At 39.4% G+C, this 24,264-nt stretch overlaps 1 protein-coding gene across 1 annotated transcript in view; it reads left to right on the top strand.

Annotated features, from left to right (window-relative positions):
- Positions 1 to 19,992, top strand: part of UBE3D (ubiquitin protein ligase E3D) — a 242,325-nt gene extending 222,333 nt beyond the window's left edge. The window contains exon 10 of the mRNA XM_089693096.1: positions 15,578 to 19,992. Coding sequence (XP_089549222.1) covers positions 15,578 to 15,598 — 21 coding nt within the window. The 3' untranslated portion in view covers positions 15,599 to 19,992. The remainder of the gene's footprint in view (positions 1 to 15,577) is intronic.
- Positions 19,993 to 24,264: the final 4,272 nt, after the last annotated feature.

Genomic DNA, 24,264 nt, shown 5'->3' with positions numbered 1-24,264 from the left:
AGTTTCACTGTATTTCGACAAATAATCTAGCCAGATCTATTTTGTGGATGCTTTGTGCCAATTTAAAACATATTTTCCACCTTTTTTTTTTTATTTTGCCTTTCCTTTAGGGGCTGCACTTTTATTTCACTGCTTTTTATTTATGTTTACTTCTAGGCTTACAATCTATCTACTTTTCTTTATTATTACACTTTAATTCAACAGTGCAACTTCTGTTCTCAAACTGTTATAAATGGAGGAAACATCAGGTGAGAGATTGTAGAAACACTTGCAGGGTATAGCAAAACAAAAAGCTATTTCATTTTTTTAAATTAAAAATTACATGGATTTAATTTGTTCTTTGAAAACATAGTTGAGTACCTTTATCTCAAAGACAACATCTTTTGTGTTTTTGACATAAAGTTTTCTGATTGGATTTTTATATCTGGAAAAGCAGTGTTTATCTCCCATGCAAAATAATAATTTCAGAATGAAACACAAAGCTAAGTGGGATTCATACTCCTCACCTTCAATCCACCACTAATAAGCTACTCGCCAAGGCTGACTGTCATCATATAACTGGATTCGTGTCCCAGCTTGATCTCTAGAGAGCTAGTTAAACTATATACAGTCATATTCTAATCTGTCTAGGTTGTTGAAATTTAGCAGCAGTTTCATGAACCCAATCTGTATGCCGCTAGCTGTATTCCAAATGACTCATTCATAGAAAGAGCAGTTTATTTTATGAATGAAATTATATGTCCCAACTTTTTTAATATTACCTTGGTGTTACTATACTTTGCAAGTTTATAATATTGCTCCTGGTTTAGAGATTAACAGCTGCAATTACATACAGGGCCTCATTCTTAAAGGTGTCTAAAGATAGAATAGCTCATTTTTATAGTAGCCAACTGGATTCTCTCTTTCATTCGAACTTACTACAATAAAGAAGTGAGAAGCAGAATATCTTTATGGTTGGCAAACTAAGCTGCTAGTGTTACAGTATCTCACAGAAGTGAATCCACCCCTCACATTTTTGTAAATATTTAGTTATATCTTTTCATGTGACAACACTGAAGAAATGACACTTTGCTACAATGTAAAGTAGTGAGTGTACAGCTTGTATAACAGTATAAATTTGCTGTCCCCTCAAAATAACTCAACACACAGCCATTAATGTCTAAACCGCTGGCAACAAAAGTGAGTACACCCCTAAGTGAAAATGTCCAAATTGGGCCCAAAGTGTCAATATTTTGTGTGGCCACCATTATTTTCCAGCACTGCCTTAACCCTCTTGGGCATGGAGTTCACCAGAGCTTCACAGGTTGCCACCAGAGTCCTCTTCCACTCCTCCATGACGACATCACAGAGCTGGTGGATGTTAGAGACCTTGCGCTCCTCCACCTTCCGTTTGAGGACACCCCACAGATTCTCAATAGGGTGTAGGTCGGGAGATATGCTTGGCCAGGCCATCACCTTTACCCTCAGCTTCTTTAGCAAGGCAATGGTCGTCTTGGAGGTGTGTTTGGGGTCGTTATCATGTTGGAATACTGCCCTGCGCCCCAGTCTCCAAAGGGAGGGGATCATGCTCTGCTTCAGTATGTCACAGTACATGTTGGCATTCATGGTTCCCCCATGAACTGTAGCTCCCCAGTGCCGGTAGCACTCATGCAGCCCCATACCGTGACACTCCCACCACCATGCTTGACTGTAGGCAAGATACACTTGTCTTTGTACTCCTCACCTGGTTGCCGCCACACACGCTTGACACCATCTGAACCAATTACGTTTATCTTGGTCTCATCAGACCACAGGATATGGTTCCGGTAATCCATGTCCTTAGTCTGCTTGTCTTCAGCAAACTGTTTGCGGGCTTTCTTGTGCATCATCTTTAGAAGAGGCTTCCTTCTGCGACGACAGCCATGCAGACCAATTTGATGCAGTGTGCAGCATATGGTCTGAGCACTGACAGGCTGACCCCCCACCCCTTCAACCTCTGCAGAAATGCTGGCAGCACTCATACGTCTATTTTCCAAAGACAACCTCTGGATATGACGCTGAGCACGTGCACTCAACTTCTTTGGTCAACCATGGCGAAGCCTGTTCTGAGTGGAACCTGTCTTGTTAAACCGCTGTATGGTCTTGGCCACCGTGCTGCAGCTCAGTTTCATGATCTTGGCTAGTCTAAGCCAAGATCTAATCTAAGCTGTAGAGCAACAATCCTTTTTTTCAGATCCTCAGAGAGTTCTTTGCCTTGAGGTGCCATGTTGAACTTCCAGTGACCAGTATGAGAGAGTGAGAGCGATAACACCACATTTAACACACCTGCTCCCCATTCACACCTGAGACCTTGTAACATAACTAGTCACCGGGGAGGGAAAATGGCTAATTGGGCCCAATTTGGACAATTTCACTCACTTTTGTTGCCAGCGGTTTAAACAATAATGGCTGTGTGAGGGGACAGCAAATTTACACTGTTATACAAGCTGTACACTCACTACTTTACGTTGTAGCAAAGTGTCATTTCTTCAGTGTTGTCACATGAAAAGATATAATAAAATATTTACAAAAATGTGAGGGGTGTACTCACTTCTATGAGATACTGTATATACAGGTTTCTGCTTTTTACCAGTTAGCTTCAAGACTTACTAGGGTTATCCTACATCCTTAAAAAGTCTCCTGGGTTGTTGTATAACTTGATTAGATATGTGTTGTTTTTGTTGTGTACATATTTATATATGATAACATTTGTAGATTGTAAATGTGAATATGATCTATTTTGGACATCACAATATTTTCTGTATTTACTTTGCCTTGTATTCAGTTGGGGTATGTTTTTCAGAAATTGTCTGTTCCCAATGCTTATCCTCCCTTCATTTCTTAACCGCAGGCCTCATGTATAAAAAGGAGATATATGGCAGGGTTTACCATTGTAATCATTCAGAGGTAAGCATTCTGCAGTAGCATAATTAACAGTAATCTGGTTGGTTTATACCAGCAACAATTCTACTTTTTATTCCTTAAAGGAGAAGTACAGCTAAAGTTTGTTTAGCTGTACTTATCCTGTGGTTCACAGGAGCGCAGTTCCTTCTGCACTTCTGTGACCTGTTTTTAGCTGACAGCGGGCCACTGTCACAGAGCTGATCCAGGCTGGTCGGGATCCACCCAGGAGCTTAGACTGGCATCTGGCTCAGCCTCTCAGTGATCTGCTCCCACCTCCTCCTCAGCACAGCACTCCAGCGAGCACTGAGGGTGCAAAGAGAGAGCAGGCGACTGACAGCTCACAGAGCACTGATAACTGAGCGTTCAGCGGTCATTGATTACTCAGTTCTCACCCTTAGAGCTGGCGGGGGACAGATACAGTATCCACCTAGGTAAGTACAGTATGAGTAAAAAAAAAAAAACATCTCTCTTAAAGTACAACTAAAGTCTTGTGGTAAAAAATGGTATAAAAGTGAGCGCTGTTGAAGGGTAAGCTGCTGGACACTCAAGATAACCAAGTGACAACCCTAATAAAACTTCATAAAAAAATAGTGCAGCGCTATGGGTATGATGTAGGTCAAAGCAAGACTAAAAGTCAAAATATCTAAACACAGAATAGCACATGTCAGTTAAAACAAGACTAAAAATCAAAATGTCTAAACGCATAATATCACATGCAATAAGTCAAGGCAAGAAAAAAAAAAATTATGAAAAATAGTTCCGTGTTTTCAGTCTTATAAAGTGCTTTTCTTATAAAACTGTGGTGTTGTTCCAAGTAATATAGGGGGATTGTGCACTCACCAGATGCACAATAAAAATGTGCATTGAACAAAAATCCACAGAAGCTTCCTTCAGGATCTGGTCTGGAATAGGGGAAGTTGTCCACCCTCTGGATGATTGGTCTGGTCGGGGACACCTGGAATGAATCCTCCCTCTAGGTGGGTAGTGATGGTGGGAACCCTCAGGGTGGTAAGAAGAAGATTCAATAGGCTGGAGGTCCTCTTAAGGGATAGATGGATGTGGGTCTCCTGGGTGTAGGATCTCCCTTCTCCAAAATCCTTGAAGATGTTGGATCCAGCTGGAGCTATGAATAAATAACTGCTGCCAACCAGTCCGCCACATACACGTTGGCAGCAGACACCCCCCACCAAGCCAATACACAAACACATACATTCCATAATAATTTGCTCCCAAGCAAGACACACAATAGAACAATGGGGCAACCACATGGCAATAAACAATGAACAACCCCCACACCCCACCTATACATGTCTACACAATATCAGGACAGACCACCCTGTACCCCTAACATGCACAGGGTGGGTTACACATAAGAGGAATTTGGGGAGATGATACAGGGGTCCCCCACTCCCAAAAGTCACTCCCGTCACACTGCCTCTACTGGCAAGGGGGAGAATTGTGAAGAATGTGGGGGGATTTGTGAAGAGTGTGTGTGTGTGTGTGTGGGGGGGGGGAATTTGAAGAGATGAGAGCTGTGAAGAGTGCAGGGATTTGTGATGAGTGTGTGTGTGTGTGGGGGGGGGATTGTGAAGAGTGTGTAGGGGATTTGTAAAGAGATGAGAATTGTGAAGAGTGAAGATCGGGGCAGATTTGTGAAAAATGTGTGTATGTGTTTGGGTGGAGAATTGTGCAGAGTGTGTGTGGGGGGATCTCTGAAGAGGTGAGGCCTGTCATGAAGGGGGTGTTTATTTGTAAAGAGGTGAAAGCTATAAAGGGGGAGGATTTGTGAAAAGGAGTGTGCTGTGAAATGGGGATTTGTGAAGAGGTGAGAGCTGTGGGGAAGGGGGGAATTTGTAAAGAGGTGAGATCTTTTGGGGGGGGATTTGTGAAGAGTATGGAGGAAAGAATTGTGAAGAGTGGGTGGGTGATTTGTGAAGAGGTAAGAGCCGTGAGGGGGATTTGTGAAGAGGAGAGAGCTGTGTGAAGTGTGTGTGTGGGGGATTTGTGAAGAGTGTGTGGGGGGAGAATTGTGAAGTGTGGGGGGGTTGTGAAGAGGTGATAGCTGTGGGGAGGGGAGATATTTGTGAAGAAGAAAGAGCAGTGGGGAGGGGTTATTTGTGAAGTAGTGAGAGCTGTGAAATGTGCGTGTGGGGGAGATTTGTAAACAGTGTGTGTGGGGGGGAATTTGTGAAAAGGTCAGAGCAGTGGGGAGGGGTTATTTGTGAAGAGGTGAGGGCTGTAAAAAGTGTGTGTGTGGGGGATTTGTGAAGAGGTGAGAACTGGAAAAGTGTGTGTGTGTGGGGGGGGGGGATTTGTGAAAAGGTGAGAGCTGGGAAAGTGTGTGTGGGGAGGGGGATTGTGAAAAGGTGAGAGCTGTAGGGGGGGGATTTGTGAAGAGGTGAGAACTGTGAAAAGTGTGTGTGGGGGGGATTTGGGAAGAGGTGAGAGCTGGGGGGGGATTTGTGAACATTAGTGAGAGGGCAATTGGAATAATATTGCGGTTTCCCCATAATGGGTTTTTATTGTCATTCTTTCTGGTCAGCCTATAACCCTGACATAACGGCATTATGTTCGTGTTATTGGCTGGCTGCTCTGCTGTAAGTAAGTTAGGCTAGGGGGCGCAAAATACATGCCTTGCCCTGTGCTCTGACAGCCCGTGCTATGCTACTGGGTGTGGATAATGGAACAGATTTCTCCATTTGGAGGGAAAAACAATATGAGGGTGTGTGCAACTTGAGAGAACTGTGGAGATGAAAAAATGGAAGGTATACGTAAAGTGAGCAATATAAACCTTAGTGCCAGGCACTAAACATATCTGTAGGTGGAAAATTACCACAAAACTTTTGCTGCCTACAATCCACTGCAATGTATGGAGAATATATAAAAACGCTTAAGTGCAGCGCATTGAAAGTTGTTGTGGAAAGCCATCCACGTTGCAGCACAGGAACACTGTCTCCAGTCCAAGTCCAAGGTCAAAACATGTTTATTAAATGATGTATAAAAACCAGCAGTGCAATCAGATGAATAATAATGAGCACTGTAACTCATAACATGTTCCCAGCCAACCGACCTAACAACCGTTCCCACTTGGTGGGAAGTGGCAGATGGCAATAACAAACTACACATAGCCATCCATATGGTCATGCATTGGGAAGAAACCACCAGTTGGAAAAGCTGCTCCAGACCTTACTGTGTACAGTACCTGAATCCTGCATAATATGTCAGCCCTGTTCATGATAGTTTACCATCTAAAGGGAAGGGAAAGTGATAAACTGGTAATAACTGTGGAGATTCGTTTTTTAAGAAAGTATAAAGTTTAATTGTTAGCTAGTGGCAGATTAGGCTTGCCTGAAAAGATCAGTTTGCAGGGATAGCCTAAAGGCAAACAGAGTAGGAGATAGCTTTATAGGTTGAGGTAAGGAGTTCCAAAGGATGGAAGAGGCTCATGAAAAGTCCCAGGTGCAAGCATGGGAGGAAATGACAAGGTAGCCATAGGGCAGGAGGTTTTGGTAGGAGTGAAGAGAATGGTTTGGTTGATATTTTATAAAGAGGTTGGTGATGTAGCTTGGGGTATAGTTGTGGATTTTAATATTTTGAATTTTTGGTGATCGGAAGCCAGTGGAAAAATTGCCAAAGAAAGTTGGCAGACATTGAGCAGTTCATAAGCTGGATGAGTCTTGCAGCAGCATTTGTGATAGACCAAGGGGGATAGCCTGTGTACAGGTAGGCCAATGAGGTAAGAATTGCAATAATTAAGGCAAGAGTTAACAAGTGAGTAAATTAGTAGCTTGGTGGTGTCGGTTACGAAGGGGCAAATTATGGAGTTGCTATGGTAAGGTATAGGTGGCAAGATTTGGACAGTGATTGGATATACGCGTGATGGAGGGGTCTGAGTCAGGATTACACTTGCAATCATGTATGAGGGAAGGGAAAGATAGTTGGGCTGTTTAATCTTGATAAAAAAAGTATTGGAATTATATATGTGCTCAGTTTTTTAAAGATTAATTGGAATAGAAACTGATTCAACATCCATAATGTGTCCATTAGTAAATTAGTGATGCACAAGAAGACTGAAGGGGTGAGCTGAGGAGTAGAGATCGATACGGGCGTTGTCAGCCTAGAGATGGTATTATGAAGATATACAAGGTTATCAACTGGCAAAGGCAAAAGGGGTCCTAGGACACAGCCCTGGATGACTCCTAAGGGTTATAGTTAGCACTGATGGAGCAGTTATGTAGGAAGAGAATCAGAAAAGTGCAGAGTTAGAAGGCCAGGGGAGCGGAGTTTTTTAAAGAGAAGTGGGTGGTGAACTGTGGTGAAGGCAGCAGAAAGGACCATGACAGGTTCTAAGACTGGTACAGTAGGCATGTGTGTTTCTAAGTGTGTTTTCCATCTGTTTTTTGTAATATGGAGATCTAAATGCAGCAGAGAAAGATTGAAAGAGAAAGAAAGAAAACAGGTTGTCATGATTGATTTGCAATACTGGGGACATGTATAACACTGAATTACAATTGGGGGCTTTATTGAAATTTGTGTATTTTTATTATTTAAAGAACTTTTTCATGGTGTTGATTTATTTATATTTTAATATTTTTAGGAATGCGTAATAAGGGGTGCTGATATTGCTATTCTCCTGAGAGGGAACAAAAATCTGGGGCCCACCTTATCACAAAGGGGGTTTTCAGCTGCATATAAGCCCCCCCCAACAACCCCTATATCCTTTTTGGAGGAAGAGTTCCTTATCACTCAACATGGGGACAAGGTGCCTTGCAAAGGGGAAGGCTTTTCCACCTTTCCTTCACAATATTGAAATGTTTTTGATCTGTTAGTACAATAAAGGGAGCTGCATGTTTTAATGGATTGGTGTAAGAAATTGACCCTCTTTCTTGAGAAAAATGTTGGCATTTGTAAATTTCCTTCTTGGTGGTGCCAAGCTGTGAATGTCTTTTTTTTTTTTTTAATAATCCCTTGCTTAGTAGCCTTAGAAATGACCAGAACTGAATTTAAACATTTGGTCCCTCCTATAGACTTTAATGGTGTTTACCTCTAAGCTGGGGTTCAGCGAACTTCAAACAGGATTTCCTGAACCCTTGACTAAATGAACACCAATTCGCTCATCACTATTGACATACATACAAATAAATATATGTACACACACGCACACATCGATCAGCCATAACTTTTATGACTACTGACAGATAAGTAAATAACATTGATTATCTCATTACAAAGGCATCTAAAAGTTAGTGGAATATATTGAGCTGCAAATGGACATATTGTTCCTGAATTTGATGTTTTGAAAGCAGGAAAAATGGGCAAGCGTAAGGATTTGAGTGTCGTTGACAAGGGCCAAATTGTAACGGCTAGTCAACTCGTCAGACCATCTCCAAAACTGCAGCTCTTGTGGGATGTTCTTGGTCTGCAGTGGTCAGGACCTACCCAACGTGGTCCAAGGAAGAAACATTTGTGAACTGGCGACAGGGTCATAGGCAGCCAAGACTCATTGGTGCACATGGGGAATGAACAAAGATGCATCAGAGTTTTTGTATAGATTTTGGTACAGTATTTGCCTGTAAACAAAATCGAGTGACCAAGACTATGTATGCTCAGAAATGAAAGAATACATTACAGTACAATACATTTCATCATCATGGGAAGCTGTATTTTTATGAGAATTTTCATATCTCTAGTAACAATACTAGACTAGCATGAAAAAAAAAACCCAGAGCTGCACATGCTCAGTTTGGTGCTTATTGCTAGAGAATTTTTTTTCTTGGGACAGTGCATGTGATCAGCACAGGGCTAATCAGCACTGTCCAGACAGAGGGACACAGGGGTCCTGCAGCCTAATAGGACAATCAGGGGAAAATGAAAACTCCTCCTTTAAGCTTTAACCAGTGTTCTGCTGGACACTGATAGAAGTAACAAGACTGCTCTAACCGCTGATAAGAAAAGGTATTTAGCAGTTTGTATTTACTAAAATAATTGAATTTCCATGTTCTGTGTACTGTGGGAGCCAGATATAGTAAATGCAGGGTCATGGGTTTAGTAACATTATAAGTAGTTCAACGACATTCCCACCAATGGTCAGTCACAAGTAAATTTTTTTTATTATTAATATAAACAGTAAAGAAACATATTGTTGATCCAAACAGGATTTCAGAATCAGATAGGATGAATTTAACAGTGGGGCATATATGTTAGTTATTTGGTACTGGGATGCTATTCAATTTAGGAATGTCACCAGAAGGCAAGACTTAGTACTTGTCTTTTGCTTATGCTAGAATGAATACTTAATTTCTCCTGATTCCAGCATTGGTACCAAAAGCAGAAATATTTACACAGAAGCAAATTAAGCAGTGGTATGTCAGAATTTTTTTGCAATATGTTGTTTTTCAACATTCCCTGCTTGACTGTGTCTTGGCGGAATGCCACTTAAACACCTAGATATTATGAGCAAAACCCCAGCTTTTCACATTTAAAGCAGAACTATACAGTACAGCTGTGAAAAGGTATTATATTTGTTTAATACACCTTAAATATTTTATCACCTTTACAGTAGAATGGCAATAATAGGGTAATTTCTTAAATGAAGAGCAAAAAAACGGGTGTAAATATGGACCAGTTTGCCCATATCAGATCTTTAATCAGTTGTTGTTATGGGTATATGCTCTGATTTTTCTTTGCTCCGGTTTTTGAAAATCATGCCTTAATATTTTATTTGTGTGATCAGTTGTTTGTATTCTAGTGTGTGTGTAAATGTTTTGAGGCACTGGTTGGTAGAATTGTAAATGGTGAGGTGCCACTTAGTTTTCTCACATACACATGGTGATGGGCTCTAGGCTCATGTGAAGGAAACAAACTTTGTGTTTTCTCAGAATCTTAGCATGGAGGCTTTGTAGAGCTTTGGGTAAGATGAAGTTTCCATTCCTAGGTCCCCATCTTACCTTATAGCCAGTCTTAGTTGTCCACGCAGCTGACTGATGCTTAGCGTTCTCTCTGTCTCTCTGCTGTGGGAGCCTGCTACGGGGTAAAAAGGCTGAATCTTGACAGAACAATAAAATGTAGAAAGGGTGCCTGTTTGTGTTGGGGAACCCCTTAGAGGGCATCTTATTAGGAAACTAATGTGAATGTAGTTGATGGCTCAGATGAGCAGATGTTTTATTTGCTTGTTTTATTCTATGGACTTGCTGTACAAAGCACTCCTACATTGAAACTGTGTTTGCTGCCTTGTCCTGCTGTGCTGGACAAACCTTTTTGACAGTTACTGGATGTCAGATATGGTGCGAGATATGAATGGCCTTCTAACCCAAAAGCAGTCTTTTTCTTGAGCGACATGACTGTGGACATGTGGCTGCCAATTGCCCCATATTCCATGAGGCTATGGAATGTGACCTGGAAAGGCCTATTTGCCAAGCCTTTTTCTTGTAGCACATCTAGGAACTGAGACTGGAAGGCAGATATGTCCTGCATTAAAATAAAAGGCATTTTAGACTCTGTGCCAGTCTGGTTGATCCTGCCAAGCTTGGCTCAGACAGAATGGGAGTACTTTGTGTAAGTCCTTTGCTAAAAACTACCCTACTGCAGTGCTGTCAATGGAGACACCTTGTGGAACTGTAATGCATGTCATGGGTGTGGTTAAGAACTTGCTACATGTTGTTATACTTGGGTGTCATTTTCTTTTGTTTTGGATACTATGGTGGAAAACACAGGTAACCAGCTCTTAAAATGTGCTGCCAGCTCTTAAAATGAGTATGAATTGAACAATGTCACTATTTTGTCTGAACTTGAGGGTAATTTTGATAACCCCACATCAGAGGTGCTGGACAACTTCTCGCTAGTGACCTCAGTGCCAGAAATGACAGAAATGTTGGTGATCATGGAAGATTATGGGGCAGCGCAGTTAAACAATCCCAATTTGGCAAATGCATACAAAAATGTAAAGTTGATAAACAGGCTATCTCACAAACCAGAAGTTTGCCTGGTATGTCCCAATTTTGCAGTGTACCTTGACTTACTATATCCTGTAAAGAAGTAATGGGAGCAAAGTTGTGGAGCAGCTGTTGGTTTCTCAGGCTCATATAAGGGAGGCATTGTATCTAGCCTGTTCTCATGTGTTGGGTGGTCATTCTGCAATATAGTTATCCTGGGATAGGGAAAATAACAAAAGCAGAGTGGGAAGCATTTTTTCAGGCCCAGTTATTTACAAAGCAGTTGAGGAGCAGTGCAAACCTTGCCCCATGTCAAGCACCTCAACCTTATTTTCAAAGTCCTCTTGTACCCTTTCCTGTAATTAAAATCTCTTTTGAGAGGGTTGCCAAGAATTTGTTCAGTCCAATCTCCATGTCTGCCAGGGTACACAAACACAAATTGGTAAGTCCTTGACTATGCCAAAGAAAAGCAAAATAGCTATTCCACAAGATTTCCCATACCAATATTCCTAAAGAGATTTTGACAGACCAAGAGTCCCTTATATGTCAAAGGTAACTTCAGTGGCGCACCTTCAAACTGATGGGCTGGGTAGATAAGATGTGGAAAAGGCTGGGACTCCTATTACCATTCTTAATGTTTTCAATAAGGTAAGTGCCACAGTCCTCCACAGGATTTTCCCCTTTCCGACTTTTATATGGTAGCTGTCCTTGGGGACTCCTGGATATAGCCTGTAAAACATGGGAGCAAGAGGCCACAGCTTACAAAAGTGTAATTTCAAATATTGCCCAGATGCAGGTTAGGAATTTTAGAATCACCTGGCCAGTCAAACATATTTTAACATCATGTGACTGGGCCTCAGCCTACAGCTCAGAGAAAAGTGAACCTTGTGTCCAAAAATAAGTTAATATTTTTACTACTTCTAATTTTTAAGTAAATGTACACAACAGATGCTCATTGTCCCAGCATTGGAATGCATGGACAAACATTTTGGAGTCCGTGGGATATCTGTTAATTCTGGAAGTCCAAGGAGAATTGAAAATAAGTATTACTTTGACATCCATGTCTCATTTGTACAGTAAGTCTTTGTCTAAATAGTTCTATATTGTTCTACTTATATGGAATTCTCAACTCTGTAAGGAAATCCACTAAATTTGACTTCTAAAATACTTGTCAGACTTTAAATGCAATATGTACACGCATTAATCAAAAACAGTGCTATTGGACATATGCTTTTGGCAAACAAAGGTCACTTCAGATTAGATTGGTTTATCCCCTTATTGTTTGTGGTCTTTCAGCACAATTTAAGTTGTGTGGGTTTTTTGCTTGCTTGGGTATTTTTTCCAATGTTCTTCCAGATTTAATTTAAAAACTTACTCCTCCAGGCTAAGGGAGTGAATAAACAGGATTTATTTCTTCCAGGCACAAATGATTAAAACAACTGAAGCACTTCCATTCCAGGTTATAAACTGTGTATGTCTGCTTTTTCCACTAGATATAGATATAGATGAAATATGTGCAAGCTCACACGAGTGTACATTCAAACGATCTGGTGTTCGGATTTTGTCCCTGCTAATAACTAAGGTGACGCTTGGTCTACATGGTTGATGTGATTGCTTATTTTTCTGCTTATGACTTGAGGTTTTGAATTATTGATAGGCTCATTGTATTTCTAAAAACCAGTAAATCATGCCATAACTGTATGTTGTTTTGTCTACAGTGCGTAATCTGTCCATGATCAAAGCTGGATTGCATGCTTATATTTGCGTATTTCTTTAGAGCAGGGATCATGCTGTAGATGTTATTGTAAGATGAATATATGGCCAGTCCATATGACAGTTTTAATTGTACTTTGTTTTACATAACCCACTATCAGCCTTCCTACGAAGAGTGCACCCACACTGACAATGCAGCATGGACACAGTCACTGTAATACATCAATTTCTTACCATCACATCAGCCGTGGGGTTTTATTATCCTGCACCTCATGATTGCTGGCTCAATAACAGATGAAATACACAGAGATTAGAACAATTTCTTTCTGCTAGGAAATCTGTTTTTAGATATAATGGTAGAGAAAAATAGTTTTCTACGAAAAAAAAAAAAAAAGCGATTGAATCTGTTGTTTTTAAAACTACAGTGAGGATTCTTGTTTGGTTACACACATTTTTAAGCATGACTCTACTTTTCTAACCTACATTGAGAGACAGTACAGGAAATGAATACATTGTGTTAATATTTATCACCCATTATTATGCTTGTACAGAATTATAAGGGGGGTTGATTTACTAAAGGCAAATCGCTATGCACTGCAAGTTCAGTTGCTTTAGATCCAAGGGGAAGCTCTGAAATGAGGTGAAGCTCTGCTGATTTTTTCCATACAAAGCCTTTTTTTTTTTCCTTGCATGTTCCCTTCAGATCTGGAGCACTGCATTTTTGCTGCACTTGCAGTGCACAACCTATTTGCCTTTAGAAAATCAACCCCAAGGTATTTAAAATTATTGCTTGTTGCTGTCAGTAAGTGTAGAAATGGTATAAGCACTGTGTGTGTTCAGGAGAGTTCTCCAGAAAGTTGTTTTTTAAGCATTCTTCTCTTTTACCAAAAGCTGTTAGATATTCTGGGCCAAATTATAAAATGTAAAAAATCTACAATAATAATTTTACCTATGCAAAACCAACCACTGGTGTGCTTCTAGGGCTACATCAGTTTTAAACCATGTTGTCTACTAGAACTGAATACAAGCTGTTTCTTTTCAGCAGTATTTGGTAGGTTTCCTGATTTTCAAAGAGTAGCCCTGAAGAAGATGACTTGTAAGACCCTAGAAATGCACTGGAATATTTTATAAACACGCTAAAAGACTTCCACCAACCGCTTCCTGCCCAAACTTTGCTTTAGCCAGCCACTAGCCTGCTGAGCTCTGCAGCCCCGCAGTGATCCTATGGAGATCTGTATAGGTTTATGACAAGCCTTGATTCATATTTAATTAGTGAGTGCATTTTTATTGTCTTTTCAATAAAGCTCTACACCTAGATGGAGGCTCTCCCATGTGTTTGTTTTATATATGTGCATTAAAATCTCAAGACTTAATCTAAGAGAAGCTGTATCCACTTCACCTAGTGTTCCCTACCACTCTCCTGGCCCTCTTATGTGCTGGCTGCAGTCTTCCAGGTTCTGTTCTCAGCATTCTCTGATTGGACGAGGTGGAGAGGGGTGGTGACGACATGATCTCCACTTTGTCAAATCAGAGAGCACTTTGCCTTCATTCAGAAAATTCAAGACGTTCAGTGAATGGTGGCTGTGCTGAGTGAACGACAGACTGTGGTTACTATGAAGAAGGGCAGCAACTTGGCACTCCCAGAACACCTTGGCCATCACTGGTTATTTACAGCTATCACAGAGGCTGATCAGATATCACACATACTTTACATACTTGTGTTGTGCCTGGCTGGCCCAATGTATTTATGCAAAATATATCATATCTGGAGTTCAGCTTTAAACACCAGCTGTGGTTGCATTTCATTGCAAGGCAGGCAGAACATACCTGGGCAAATTCCATCTGTACAGACACTTATAGACTCCACCAGAACGGCATGTGGGTGACAATGAAGGAGAGCAATCAGAAGATAGGCACAGAGTGTTCTCATCCCAAAACAGAAAGTGCCTGAACAAGGGCTTTCATGGAAGTATCACCAGATATTATTGGTTAAATTGTAGATTTTAAAATTTATATATATATTTTTTTTAATTACATTAGCAAGTTTAAGATTATTTGACACTTAGTGATTGGGGTTTTCATTTACTAAAACTAAAATTACCTACAGAACACTTTTTTTTATTGAAATCTATCTGAAACTATCCATATTTCTTCACACAAATCATAATCAAATCCTCACTGGTAAACTAAAGTTAGTTGTTCAAGGCAATTAAAGTGTTACTAAACCCAGGGCCCTGCATTCACTATATTTGATCTCCCACAGTATGCAGAACATGAAAGTGCAATTATTTTAGTAAATATAAACTGCTAAATACCTTTTCTCATCAGCAGTTAGAGCAGTCTTGTGACTTCTATCAGTGTCCAGCAGAGCACTGGATAAAGCTAGGAGGAGGAGTTTTCAATCTGCTCTAGGAGGATGCTGGACCCCTGATCTCTGTCTGGACAGTGCTGATTGGCCCTGTGCTAATCACATGCACTCTCCCAAGAAAAAAAAACTTCTCTAATAATACACACCAAACTGAGTGACTCTACAGGATATTTCTTATTAAGAGATAGGAGGGGGACACTGGAAGAAGGGGAGGATCAGAGAAGTCAGGATCAAACAGCATTTTTACATAATGCAGAGGATTATCCCCTTAGGTTCCACAGGGAGTATAACAAGAATGCTATACAGCATATACAGACTGATTTTACTGTTGTGGGTTTAGTAACACTTTAAAGACATTGTTTATGAAAGACTTTCTGATAAAGTTGATAGATTAAATCTACCCAGGAAGACAATGTAGGATATCTTATCAGTTAGTCACTTATCAATAGTGTAGAACACAAATTACCTCTCATATATTTGTTGCATTCATTAATCTGCTTGCCTGCAGTTTAATTTATCTATTTTTCTAAAACTTCAAATAGGCAAATCTTTAAAGTTTGGTCCTATCTACTTGCTTCAGTATATATACAATATATTTATTATGTGCCCTCTTGATTGTGTTTCTTATTTTTTTTTCTTGCAGGTAGCCTACTTGAAGATATGACCAACAAGTCAGAAAATTCCCATGTTCATTGCAATTAGATGTGGTGAAAAGAATGAATGTAAATGACCAAGAAGACAAATGGCAGCTGTCTTATAATTGGAAACACAGATGAGAGACTGGCATCTCAGGCATACATAAGATATCTATTTTTTTGGCCAGAATTCTTTGGAGAATTATAAATAACCTTTAGAAAGAAATGTGATCCATAATTCTGCAGGGATCCCATTATCAAATTCCCAAGCCTGGTTAGATCATACATAGACATTCCTAACGATAAGTTCTGGGTTGTAGAGTGTCCCTAAAATCACCTCAGTGTCATTACAAAGCGAAATAATTATAGTGGTCTGTTACTGCAAGAGTTGGTGGAAGTAGAGTCTATAAAATGCTAAAGGATCAATTTTCCTTTTATCCAACATTCTCTGCACTCTCTAGGAGAAAAAAAGGTTACCTTTTCTAGGTGCAGATATTTCAAAGAATAATTTGTAGTTCTGTAATACTTTAAAGTAATGCAGATCTGGATAAGTCTACGTTGGCTGGTTATGCCTTTATTATATACCTACCTACCTAATTTATTATGGCTCTATGTGAATGACATAGAACATCAAATTAACCAGAACCTGCGTGAGACCTAGACATGTAAACTAAGAGAACTTTACTAGCTGTCAGCTCATACTTTTGATTTAAATATCTACCCCTCCAGCCCTGCCTGGAACCATTCTGCTGATCAGTCACTAAATCCCATGGCATTTCTTTATAGGCAATCGGGGCTTCAGGTGTGTCTGGTCTCCAATATGAGGAAATGGATGGCACACTAGTAAAGTTTAGGGCTGCGACTGATAAACCCATAGTGATTCTGAACTTACTGATTGTTTTAATTTGCATTATAATATCCTGCATTTACCTAATTTAAAGGTGCTTTTCAATCTAGTCGTTCTAAATGCATGGAAATGCAATACAACACAGAAGAAAACATCTGAAAACATTCATGTAATAAATGCCTGTGTGTGAGTCCTGTAAAGTGGATTTTGAGTGGTAATTACATGACACTCACAGGTGAAGTCTAGTATTATGACACATTGGTGAGTAATAATGGGGTTTATTTACTAAAGCTGGAGAGTGAAAAATAAGGCTCACTTCTGCATAGAAACCAATCAGTTTCCAGCTTTTTTTTTTCTTGCCAAAGCTTAATTGAACAAGTTGAGGTTCGAAGCGGATTGGTTTCTATGCAGAAGTGAGCCTGATTTTGCACTCTCCAGCTTTAGTAAATGACTCAAATGATTCTGCATGGTTGTGAATGGTCAGCTAATTACGTATATTTTCATGGCAATATACAGGTCTCTATAGGGGATGTAAGTCTTAACCTGATATTTGCCTTGATGCTTGACATTATTGCTTTGGATCTAGTTTGTGCTGTTCTTGCCTAATGTTTCATACTTCATGCATTTTTATATTATGCTTTTGTGTTATGTGGCAACTGAAGAATATTATTGTTGTCTTCTTACCCTGCTCTCAAGTCCATCGCATTCAACTAAATGAAATAATTAAAGTGTTACTAAACCCACAACAGTAAAATCAGTCTGTATATGCAATAAAGCATACTTGTTATACTCACTGTGGAACCTAAGGGGTTAATCCTCTGCATTGAGTAAAAAGGTCATTTGATCCTGACTTCTCTGCTCCTCCTCTTGTTCAACTGTCCACGTCTTATTTCCTGATAAAACAGACTGAACCGTAGCCCTTCTGCACATGCTCAGTTTAGTGTGTATTGCTAGAAAGGATTTTTTTTCTTGGGAGAGTGCATGTGATCAGCACAGGGCCAATCAGCACTCTCCAGACAGAGGTCAGGGGTTTTGCATCCTCCTAGAGCAGAAAGAAAACTCCTCCTACAGCTTTAACCGGTGCTCTGCTTGACACTGAGAAGTCACAAGACTGCTCTAACTGTTGATGAGAAATGGTATTTAGCAGTTTATATTTACTAAAATAATTTGCACTTCCATGTTCTGTGCACTGTGGGAGACCAGATATAGTGAATGCAGGGTCCTGGGTTTAGTAACACTTTAAGCTGAAAACCTGCAGTTACAGAACCCTATACCCACAACTGATCCAGAGGAAGGTAAAAAATACCCTTATAAAGGATGGTCCAATTTACTCCAGCGAGGGAAAATATTCCTTCCTGAGCCTCTAAGGCAATGGGCCATTCCCTGGATCAAAAATCTTTGGTATTTTCACTTGATAATTGCCAGCTATATTTTGTGCGTTCATGCCATAACTACAGGAGCCAAGTAATGTTACTCCCTACTTCTAAAGATGTCATTTTGTTACTATGTCATGCCTTTGTACTGTAAGCATTATCCTACCTCTAAAAGCTGAAAGTGGTGATGTTTAGTTAGTAGATGGAAAGCAATGGCACTACACATGACACACGATGTTGAACTCTAGCAGCATGCTAACACCCTCATAGGTGTTAGGAAAAAGTAATATTTTTTATTTACCCATTGTTATACCAAATCTCAAATTATGTTTCTATGCCTCCGATGGATTCACCACTTAACTCTGTGTAGATTTTTCATTTAGAGATCATTAGGGCTCATTCAGACCAGAATACAGTGTACTACAACGCACACATTGATACATGTTGCGGCATGCTGAATTAAAAATCTTATTTAAATTGAATGGGCTGAAATGCAGCTCAGTGCATGGCAAACTGAGGCTGGTTGCAGTTTTTTACAGCATAACACACAGGACAGCATATGTTGTTCGGCAGTGTGTTGTAGTGTACACTCATTCTGTAGGTTCAGTGAGATGCCATTCCCAATGAATTGGCACCAATACATGAAACACACATTACCGCATATTCCAGTAGCATGTGGTGTGAATGGCCCATACACAAGACCCGTACATAAAAGAGTACACATATAGGGATTGAAATAATACCCAATTACGTGCAAGGAAAATTAGAAACAATTTATATTTTTGCTTCCACCTGAGTGCATGATGGAAGTCAACAGAATTTCGCCTCTTTAACTAAGAAAATTCCTTTGCAGAGTGAGCAAACTACAAGTCAGTGAGAATGCAAAAGCAACTTGATGCAGGTTGATGCAACTTAGGAGGTCAAAAGCAAGTCAGAAACAGGTCAACTGCAAGCCAAATTTACATATCAGTAAAATGTGAATGATCCTAGAAGAATCCCATCCTGACATCTAATGTGAGCTGAATGCTTCTGCAAGCCAGCTGCATTTTCCCATTGACACAAGCTTTTTTTTTAAGCTAGTGATTGGCAGAAAATCTCAACAGTGGGGTTTTAGTTATTGGTTAATACAATTTCCTCATCATTCATGTAGTAGCTTGCTGATTAAGACATCTAAAAGAGGTCAGACTTTATGCCTAGTACATACTGGGTTGAACAACAAAAACGGAGGCGCTCACGAGGAGGTCTCTGTACTAATTATGTGATGTTAGTTCAGTGATATCCGCTCTGAGCTATTGTGGTCTTACAGAAAGATTGCCCCCTGCCCCCCCCCCCCCCTACCACCACCACCACCAAACATACATGTCAGTGCTCGCAGCCATTATCTGCGAGCGCTAATCGGATGCCTAATGGTAGATGTGATTTCTGGCATGCCAGTTCTACAGAAGTTGGACAGGCTGCTGTACATATAGGCCGAATGTTGGCCGGTTTCTGTTGAAACAGCTGATATTTGTCCCATGTGTAACAGACATTAGGCTCTACTCATTAAGATGGCTGAATTATTTTAACTCCAATCCTTATTATATCTCATTCTAATTTACCCTTAAAAATATTAAATTCTCAAGCAAAAAATTTGCTTAAGTGTGAAATACTTATTTTTCCATTTAAAGGAACATTTAACTGTTAAAAGCCTTACTTCTCATACATTTTAAATCTATGTCACAGAGTCCTATTTAAAACAGAGAGGTCATTCTGCTATCCACTGGATTCCGCAATATTACTCTACACTGTGGTCTCCATTCTCTGTACCGTTCATAAAATGCAGACTGGGATGTACAGCCTGTCTCATGAAATGCTGCTAAGAGTTCCAAGAAGAAAATATTGGCCGAACAAGAGAGTTGTAAATTGAGCCTTTAAATGTGGGAAAATAAACCACGGACAGAATACTAACTTGATCACGAACACAAAAAAGTTCCATACCAGCATTTGACAGTCAGTCTAAGAAAGACCCATTTTAAGCAAGCTGTAGCTGACTAAATAGAAATTGAAAAAGCTTTAACTTTTTCTTTTAATTATGCAAATGTCTGTAGCTGTCACTTACATGTTTCTATAACATCTTTAATATCTTGTTCAAGTTGTTTCCTTGTTAATGGCAATATTGCCTGTGTATCTTATTTTATAAATAAAACAAACCATTTCTAAAGTACCGCATCTGTGTTCTGGAATGTAATGAAGGACTTAATTGCTTGATTGGTAATGTGAGCTGCTGTGTTAGCTGTTTTTATGTGTTGATGTAGATGCACATAAAACAAGATGTTCATTATACAGCTTATATATTTCTTATGCACTGATAGACCTACAATATTTGAGAATCATGCAGGCAAAATATATTGGAAGCCTGCAGATTAATTAAATGGAACCTATTGGAAATATAACTTTGTTACCAAAAATGAGTCTACTAGTGCTAATACAGGGGATGCATACAGTCTGTCTTATATTTAAGGCAAACTTGCAGGAAGTGGTATGTTAACCACCTCTAGGCTGCCATATTGCAAGAAGCCAGTCTTTTTGCAACATTGTAGAAATGTCTGAGCTGCAAACCTGGGCAGATTCATAATCCACGTGATATAATATTTAGACACAAGAGGTGAGACTGCCAAAACAGCTGTGAGATGAGAAATATAGTATGGTTATATAGGGGAGGTCACCACCCTACAGCCAGCAAAGAAAAGAAAAAACCTAAAGAAAAAGGGGTATTCTAGGGTGACCCACCTACAGTGGATATAAAACGTCTACACACTTCTGTTAAAATGTCAGGTTTCTGTGATGTAAAAAAATTAGACAAAGATAAATCATTTCAGATCTTTTTCCACCTTTAATGTAACCTATAAACTATACAACTCAATTGAAAAACAAACTGAAATCCTTTAGGGGGGGAAGTAAACTGGGAGCATAGTGGCTAAATGGCTAGCACTTCCACCTGGCAGTACTAGGGTTGTCGGTTCGAATCCCAACCACGGCACCACCTGCCTGGAGTTTGCATGTTCTCCCTGTGCCTGCGTAGGTTTCCTCCGGGTACTCCGGTTTCCTCCCAAACTCCAAAGACATGCTGGTAGGTGAATTGGTTCCTGTCTAAATTCACCCTAGTATGTGTATGTATGAATGTGAGTTAGGGGCCTTAGATTCTACTCCTCTTGAGGGTTAGGGACTGATGTGAATGTACAATATATATGTAAAGCGCTGCGTAAATTGACGCTGATATAGAAGTACCTGAAATAAATAAATAAAATAAACATAAAAAACTAAAATAATGTGGTTGCGTAAGTGTGCACACCCTCTTATAACTGGGTATGTAGTTGTGTTCAGAATTAAGCAATCACATTCAAAGTCATGTTAAATAGGAGTCAGTACACACCTGCCATCATTTAAAGTGCTTTGATGAACCCCAAATAAAGTTCAGCTGTTCCAGTAGGTCTTTCCCAACATTTTCTTAGTTACATCCTACAGCAAAAGCCAGGGTCTGCAGAGAGCTTCCAAAGCATCAGAGGGATCTCATTGTTAAAAGTTGTCAGGAGAAGGGTACAAAAGAATTTCCAAGGCATTAGCTATACCATGGAACTCAGTGAAGAAAATATCAAGTGGAGAAAATATGGCGCAACAGTGACATTACCAAGAATTTGACATCCCTCCAAAATTGATGAGAAGAAAACTGGTCTGGGAGGCTGCCAAGAGGCCTACAGCAACATTAAAGGAGCTGCAGGAATATCTGGCAAGTACTGGCTGTGTGGTACATGTGACAACAATCTCCCGTATTCTTCATTTGTCTGGGCTATGGAGTAGACTGGCAAGATGGAAGCCTTTTCTTAGAAGAAAAACATCCAAGCCCGGCTAAATTTAGCAAAAACACATCTGAAGTGGGAAAGTCAAGATGTGCCATGCTGATAGACACATACCCAAAAAGATTGAGTGCTGTAATAAAATCAAAAGGTGCTTCAACAAAGTATTAGTTTAAGGGTGTGCACACTTATGCAACCATATTATTTAGTTTTTTTTATTTTTATTTCCCTCCACCTAAAAGATTTCCATTTGTTGTTCAACTGAGTTGTGCGGTTTATAGGTGACATTAAAGATGGAAAAATTTCTAAAATTATTTATCCGTCTCATTTTTTTACATCACGGAAACCTGACATTTTAACGGGTGTGTAGACTTTTTATATCCACTGTATATATATATGTGTACCTGTAATAAAGGATAAATCAACACAGGAAAAAAAAAGGGGGAGGGAAGAGAGAAATAACACCACAACAGTAGTTATAACAGTGTTACTTCTTTTTCTTTTCCCCTTTTTTTTCTGTGTTGATTTATCCTTCTATTATTTATTGGTTAGGGTCAATATAAAATATTGGTTTGAATATATATTTTTTCTGTGATTATGTTCCAGTTTATGTATACATGTTTTACATATGTGTATTCTATTCCTAGAGTTTTGTTGGATATCTGTCATACTGGAGTTTAACGTTTTGAAGATGCCGCAGTTACCATGAAACGCGCCACAAAAAAGCAAACTACAAGTAGAACTCTGTACTATGAACAGTTTACTCCTTTTAATGATGAATTGTACACATATTTTTTTTAATGTATGTTCAATAAAACTAAGTTTTTATATTGAATTCACATTTGTGATGTTTGTTAGAGGTACACAAATATATAGGTGGGTCACCCTAGAATACCCCTTTTTCTTTAGGTTTTTTTTTTCATAATTTACTTGTTGTTGTTACATGCAGCTTTTTGGACATGAACCTTTATGCCTGTTACTTGAAAACCTACATCCACAAGGCAGTAGATGTTCTAAATATGGTTATGGGGTTCACTGCACTTGCAAAGACAGAAAAGAAGCATACCTTGGAACAAATGCGTAGCAGAAATAAACGTACACGAAATTGAGCAAAGGTGATATTAATAGGCCTTGATTTTTTTTTCCCTAGGTCTCCCAGGGCCCTATCTAGCAACTGTTGCTCTTTTAAATGCATACAGACCTCCAAAAGCATTGGTGCCAGTCATCAAGAGGGTTTGTGTGCATTGAGCCCACTTGTGGCTTTTTATTGCCCATTATTTAGCAGATAATTACAGCTGGAGACTGTATATTAGCTGGTGGGCTCTTCCTCCTTACTACAGGTCTCTGCAGGTGTTATGACACTAGATATATCTAAGAGCAATGCAGACAAATGGTCTGGGAACCATGGATTGTATGTGCGTGTGCTTCACTTGTCTTAATAAATATGGGTGTGCTGTCCACGATTGTGTTGTTTGCTTGATGGATTGTGAGTGTTTTGCGTGTTGCTTCTCCTTACTTATTAACATCCACTTTGCAAAGTGAACATCCACTAATCCTTTAGTAAAAAATCAACCCTCTTGCTCATGACTATGCATCTGTTCTGTACATTTTTGCGTGCACGTGTGTTGTCTTTGATTTTACGAGTGCTGTTTTTTTTGTTTGTCTTTGTGTAGGCACAACTGCAAAATGAGATCTCAGATGTACATAAATGCATAATTTACCTTTTGTACTGGATAAAAAGGCTTTTTGGTTTTCAACTAATATTTGTGTTACATACAGCATAATGAACTCTTTAGCAGGTGGATTTCCAACAATTTGCTGTTATCAAGCCAGCATTATTTATTTTAATGACTTTAGGTGTTAAAAACATGTTACTGTTGGTTTTTTTTATTAATTTATTTTATTAAACAACAATGGATGAAAGAAATTCTAATAGAGGCATCAATCACTCTGGGTGTTTCCATCATGTACTTGTCATAGTAAAAGACAGCCCTGTCAGCCATAATGTCATATTAATACAGTAGTTTTGACATGTAAGCTTTAGAAACTCAAACAAAATTTCATTATTGTCTTGGAGTAAAATACATTCTAGCCATGACTAACAAATGCACTACAGCTTTTTTTAACTGAAAGGTGCAAAGGAGTTCCAAGGAGTGAAAAATATGCAACATCCTTAAGTAAGGATAAGTGTAAAACCACAAAAAAGGGTATTGACACAATTTAAATGTCAAAAGGTTCAGGATGGAAATGGTTAAATCTATGAGTAAAATAGATTTTTCTCTAACTTTATCACCATTTTTACCAGATCAGAAGTGCTTATTCCTTACGACAGTGCAAATAATCATTTAACCTGATATCAGATAACCATATATCAAAAAAAATTAAGAGATGATGAGCAACCTTACTTGGCCCATTGTAATTGCTCTTTTTATCTGTTTCACTGTTGTCGTATCATACCAGGTGCAAGCTTGTAACCACTAATGCTGATCATATCTTAATTATATAAAGTAACATATAAAATCTACTACTATACTGTATTCAGGGCCGGTGCTTCCACCAGGCAAACTAGGCGGCTGCCTAGGGCACACTGCCACCTAGGGGCACCTGAGCGCAGCACAGGCCGGCACTCTCTGTGTGGGATG

The sequence above is a fragment of the Staurois parvus genome, unplaced genomic scaffold (assembly GCF_062004578.1).
Source record: "Staurois parvus isolate SC_StPar_1 unplaced genomic scaffold, SC_StPar_1.0 ptg000613l, whole genome shotgun sequence".
Lineage (NCBI taxonomy): Eukaryota > Metazoa > Chordata > Amphibia > Anura > Ranidae > Staurois > Staurois parvus.
This window is presented reverse-complemented; position numbering and strand designations above follow the sequence as displayed.